This window comes from Diabrotica virgifera, chromosome 3, assembly GCF_917563875.1.
Source record: "Diabrotica virgifera virgifera chromosome 3, PGI_DIABVI_V3a".
Lineage (NCBI taxonomy): Eukaryota > Metazoa > Arthropoda > Insecta > Coleoptera > Chrysomelidae > Diabrotica > Diabrotica virgifera.
The window spans coordinates 195,200,274-195,206,056 of record NC_065445.1 but is presented as its reverse complement, the minus strand read 5'-3'; the positions used below and the strand labels follow the sequence as shown (position 1 = coordinate 195,206,056).

At 42.2% G+C, this 5,783-nt stretch overlaps 2 protein-coding genes across 2 annotated transcripts; both read right to left on the bottom strand.

Annotated features, from left to right (window-relative positions):
- Positions 1-743: 743 nt before the first annotated feature.
- Positions 744-1,765, bottom strand: LOC126882670 (uncharacterized). The gene is made up of 2 exons (XM_050647644.1): positions 1,363-1,765; positions 744-1,262 (listed from the first exon to the last, which is right to left on the bottom strand). The coding sequence occupies exons 1-2, from the start codon at positions 1,561-1,563 to the stop codon at positions 744-746; spliced, it is 720 nt and encodes a 239-aa protein (XP_050503601.1). The 5' UTR covers positions 1,564-1,765.
- Positions 1,594-5,783, bottom strand: LOC126882669 (uncharacterized). The gene is made up of 2 exons (XM_050647643.1): positions 4,801-5,783; positions 1,594-1,603 (listed from the first exon to the last, which is right to left on the bottom strand). Exons 1-2 carry the CDS (start codon positions 5,781-5,783, stop codon positions 1,594-1,596), a joined length of 993 nt encoding a protein of 330 aa, XP_050503600.1.

Sequence of the window (5,783 nt, the reverse complement as noted above, 5' to 3'; positions counted from 1 at the left end):
ACTTCACTTTTTGTAAGTTTGTAAGTTGAAGATGCACTTGGTGGTCTAATTAATTGGCAATCTCTGCTAACTAACAAATGCTCTATATGTTTAAAACCCCTGTCAGCCATTACCGCCACTTTCGGTGGAAGAACATTTAAAAAACCACTATGTTCAAGAATAACTACATCCGACGTTCTTCCACCGAAAGCAGTAGAAATAAAATTAATAACCCCATCAGGAGTGCAAGCAATTAAATATTTTAGAGTATTGCACTTTTTGTATTCAGACCATGTTAAGGACTGTTTAACAGAATCTGATGGTTTTTCAATTTCAATTTCTAAGCAATCGATAATACAAAATACTTTACTAAAACGAGCTCGAAATGCTAAGGGTAAGTTTAATTTAACTGAACTCACTTGGGGATTAAAAATACAAGATCTTAAATATTTACTAAGTAATGGAACAGATTTTGCAAATATTCTCGATGCATTGCTTTCGCTTATGCCGAAATCATCTCCAAGAGACATAAATGTTTGTCCTGTTCTTATCTTTTTAAGAGTTAAAAATAGATGCATTGTTTGAGTCTTACAATATTTTTCCATTAATTGAAACGTGTAAAATGCATATTCTGGTAGCCCCATATACAGTATTGGTCTGTATTGTAACTTCATCACTGTACACTTCAAAGACAAACTTTTAAATTGTTTTGCTTCCTCTTCTTTTGTATCTTCATCACAAGATAAAGAATCACTTTCATTGTACTAACAGTCGTCACTACCACTATATTCACTATACTCTTCAAATACAGAACTTCCTGATTCACTTTTTGTATCTTCAAATATTTGCAAGTCTTTTATAGGTGAAGTTCCTGCATCCTTATTATGTATTTTCAATGGCGACAACCCGACTGTAACACTCCTTTTAAATTTGCACTGAATACCTTTACTTTTTATTTTGATGTGAGTCTGTGTTGATGCATTATTCAGTTTTTGAGGTAAAGCTGATTGGTTTAATTCAGGTCCTGATTGTACTAAGTTTGTGAAACTAGAATCACATTGTCTCTTATCATCATTGTCCTCTAAAACAGACTTAGATGTAGAAGCGGCATCTTCAAGAAGCTGTCGTTTAACCCTTTTAAGGGCTGCTTCCCTCACAGGCTGAGAAAAAGCTCGTGTTCTGTCTGGTTGACAATCAAATATGTGCGGGACAACATCTGACTTAATAATTTTGGGACCACCCATAATCTTGAATTTTATATAGTTATCCATATCTTGTTCCAACTGCAACAAATAAACAAGTATAAGTAGGCACTTTTCATGAAACGATAATTAATATTTTTTTTTAAGTAGAAAATAGGTACCTAATTAGATAAATACTTACATCAAAATGATCCTCACAGACATAAAGACCTATGCTTTTTTGTGAAATATCCTTTTTATCTCGCCTGCATGCCTTTAGCCATTTTAATCGACGTTTTGGTTCTTTTGGTAGAGTAAAAAAATGTTTGTTGGATGTTCTGACTGTTGTGCTTTTGCATCCCGGCACTATACAGTACTTATATTGCGCAGATTTGTTTTCCATTTTGATAAAGTATATTACACAATAAATATACTAAACTACACTAAATACAATAACATAAATACCGAGCAAACGTCACAGTTATTCGACACGCACAACTGGCAATGGCAAACTGCATTCAAATCAATAGCCCACCGAACGGGCAAAAACGATAAGAGTGGCCTGTGACGTCAGACCCAAGCTCGCGCTTTTGAAGTTGTTTGAAACGGAAATATTCCTATATACACTATTCATTGTTAAGACGTAATATTTTGAATATAACATTTTTAAACATAAATTAACAATTTTATGCAAAAAAATTTTTTAGTGCAAGTTCCCTATTGCTCTCCGCATACTAGTCGATTCAGTTTGCTCACATATTCCAACCAGAAAGAACACCTTTTTTTAAGTAAAGTGGAACCTCGATAAGTCGGATTAATCGGGACCGAGGCCGATCCGGGTTAGCCTGAGAATATGGTAAAAATTAATAAAATACGGTATGTTTACACTTACTTACTTACTTACTAGCCAACGCCCACCCTTGACATGTTAGCCATTTGGCGGCGCGCTGACCAGTATAGACGAGCCGTTTCTCGTAAGCGATCTTCATCCTCCTCGGGTGGGTCTGTTATCAGGGCTGAGCACTCTGGGAGGTGAGCAGCATCCATCTGGGGCTGATTACATAGTGGACAGTTGTCATTTTCACGGACGCCGATGCGATGTAGATGGGAGGCCAGGTAATCATGTCCCGTAGTTATTCTGAACGCGGCTACACTGATGTGTCTCGGCAAGTTGTGAGGGATTGGTGACTCTATTAAGTGGGCCCAAGATTTTCCAGCACCGGCTTGTATTTGCTGGTCTTTTATCTTCGCTTTGATTCCTCATTTAATGGTGGACTTTGCTGATGTGTACGATTGGAAGCTAGGGGGCTGTGGAAGAGTAGTGCCTTCTTTTGCAAGTTCATCCGCTGCTTCATTCCCTTCAACACCGACATGACTAGGGATCCATTGTAAAGTAATCAGCCACCCTTTTTCCAGCAAGTTCGATATTTGGACGCGGCAAGATATTGTTTGGGCACAGGCGGTATATCGATTTGTCGACAGGGCGAGGATTGCGGCTTGGCAGTCGATGAAGAAGGCAACTTTTTGGGGGTGTTGGAGATTCTCGAGACTTTTAGCGGCTTCGTGTATAGCAGCAATTTCGCCATCATAGTTGATGAGAGGGGCACCCACAGCTATGGAGCCTTTGGAGAACGTTGAGACATATCCTGCTCCTGTTCTTCCCGAGTCCGGCATCGAGGAGCCATCGCAGTAGATGTGGAGCCACTCATGCGCTGCGTAATTGGTGTGTATCGTCTCTAGGGCGGCTGTCCTTAGGACAATGTCTGACGATAAGTGCTTCGGGTCGTTATGGTTTTCAAGACGCAATTCTGTGTTTGGTAGACAGCGGGCGAGTGTAGTTTGCGCTGGGAAGGGGGCGGCTTTCGACAGGTCAATGTGGTATTTTTCCATGATTTGATTTGCTACTGTAAGCGGAGTGGTTTGTGTTTTAAGACGTGAGGCTGCTTGTCTATATTCGTCCCATTTTTGTGGAAGTATTCGTCTTTGCCTTTCCCAGAAGGTTAACGCGTGTTGCTCTCTGCGGCATTGTATTGGTTCAATACCGGTCTGGGCTTCCATTGATGTAATCGGTGTTGATTTTGGAGCACCGGTGATGACGCGAAGGGCACTGTTCTGGGCGACTTCAAGCCTGGAGGTGGTGTTTGTACTCGCAGTTATTGTAGCTTCACTCCCATATTCTAGTATCGGCCGGACATAGGTTTTGTATGTTGCTACCACGACATCTTGCGTGGCGCCCCATTTGGTTGCTGTGAGACGTTTGAGCAGTCGATATCTCTTTGTGGCTTTCTCTGCAATGTCGTCGATTTGAGGTTTCCACGTAATTTTCTTATCCATGTACACCCCCAGGTATTTTGTTACATCCTCTCTTTCCAGGTCGACTCCTTTGTATGTCAGCTTGACAGCAGTCTGCTTTGTTGAAACGGTAAGTACTTGATATACGGTTTTGGTTGTACTGACAGTTAGGCAGTTTTTATCCGCCCATTTTTCTAGATTTTTGAGAGCCTGGTTCATTACTCCCTCGAGCGCTTTCAGACTGCTACTTGATGCCCATATTAGGAGGTCATCGGCATACAGGAGGGCTTCAACACCAGGTGTCTTTCTAATCATTGCGAGCACATCGTTTATCATTAGGTTGAACAATTGACAGCTGATGACAGCTCCTTGTGGCAGCCCTTGTCTTTGTAGTCTGAATTTGGAACAATGGTTGTGAAATTTGACTCTCTGATACCTTTCCCCGAGAAAAGATTTTATCCAATTGAACAGTTTACCGTCAATTCCAGACTTCGCTATCTTGTGTAACAGCAAACCTCTCCATACTGTGTCGTATGCAGCTTTGAGGTCTACTAGCACTGCAACTGTTGACATCTTACGGTGGAAAGCATCCTTGACTTTTTGAGCAAACTCGACTACATGGTCCATGGTGTTCCTGTGTTTCCTGAAGCCAGCTTGTGCGTCGTCAATCAGTTCAAGATGGGTTATGGCTCGGTTCAGTCTGCCCAGAACCATTTTTTCGGCTACTTTGCATAAGGAGCTTGTGAGGGATATTGGCCGGTAGCTATCAGTCAGGCTCGGGTCTTTTTGTTTCTTTAGGGTGGGTATGACCTTGCTCTTCCTCCATTGACTTGGGACTCTTGAATTTCATGTTAGGTTAATCAAGTTCACAATGGTGTTTTTGGCTGCGGCTCCCAGATATTTAAGCATTTCCGGGTACAACTCGTCAATCCCTGCTGACTTCTTCGTTTTTGTGTCAGAGAGAGCCGCTTCCAGCTCTGATATCGAGAAATCTTCTGTACAGATGTCCTTTATACTTTTGCTCATCCGCCGGGGAGGGCGGAGGGCATCCAGTCTTGCTCTCTCCCTCTTATTTATCTTAATATTACTCACTTTTGTGTAGTGTTTACAGAGTTCGTTTGCTATATCGGCATGTGTAGTGAGTTCTCTAGCCATGCCTCTCATTGGCATTTGCTGTTGCTTGTTTCCATCATTGTTTAGCGTAGTAACGAACCTGTGCACTTTGACGCCGTCTTTTCGGAAGTCAAGCTTAGCAAGGAAGTATTTGAAAGCTTCTCTTTTCCCTGACTTAATGGCTTGAGTTAGGATCGCTTGTCTCTTTCGAAGCTCTACACAATCGGTCATTTGCCTGGATTTTTCAGCTTTGCCCCTGGCTTTATTTCTGGCAGCTTTCAATTTGGATAGCGTTGGGGACCAGAAAGTCTTATACCCCTTAATTTGACCTCGCGGTATGCACTCTTTTGCACATTTAAGTATGGCCTCGGTTACTTTCTTTGCTGCTTCTTCTGGTGCTTGTAGTGTTAGTTGAGTAAGGACTTCATCTCTGCATTCCCTGTACTTTTTCCAGTCCACCTTTTTAAAATTCCAGCGCGGGGCGCGATTTTGGGCTTTTTTGTCCTTTGCCAGTTTGCATGTCACTGGCAGAGCGCGGTGACCACAGCCTGCTGCGTCGTCCAGGAGGGTTACACTGGTCTTCCCTGTAATGTGTTGGTGTGTTACGACAAGATCGGGCCTTGATTGACTTCCTCTAAACGATAAGAACGTAGGTGGGATGTTCACTACATCAAGATAGTTGTTATCCAAAAAGTCCTCGAGGTGTTTCCCAACGTTGGTGGTTCTAGAGTAGCCCCATCTCGTGGATGGACTATTGAAATCTCCAATTATGATGGTACTTGGCTGGATTTGTTGCTCTACCAATTCCAATGCAGGTATATTATCTGGCGGATTGTATAGTAAGAAAAGGGTGACATGTTTCGAGTTTTTCCAGACTTCGACCTGGAACATTTCCACTTTATCTCTATCCTGCATTTCGTGGATTATGTTAGTCTTGCATACTAGAGAGGTTTTGATTCCGATGATAATTCCTGACGCTACTTGTCGACTCCTCTTCAGCACATGGGTTGAATAGCCAACTGTAGAGTAGAGGTGAGGTGTGTCTGAAGCGGCTCCTGCCTCTACAATGACATATATATCAACGTTCTTTTCGAGAACGCTTCGTTTGAGTTCTAAAAACTTGCTGTTGCTTAGACCTCCAGCGTTCCAGAAGATGACTTTGAGGTCTGCGTCGCTGCCCTGAGAAGGGCCGTTTCGAGTAGGGATTCGTACACTCAT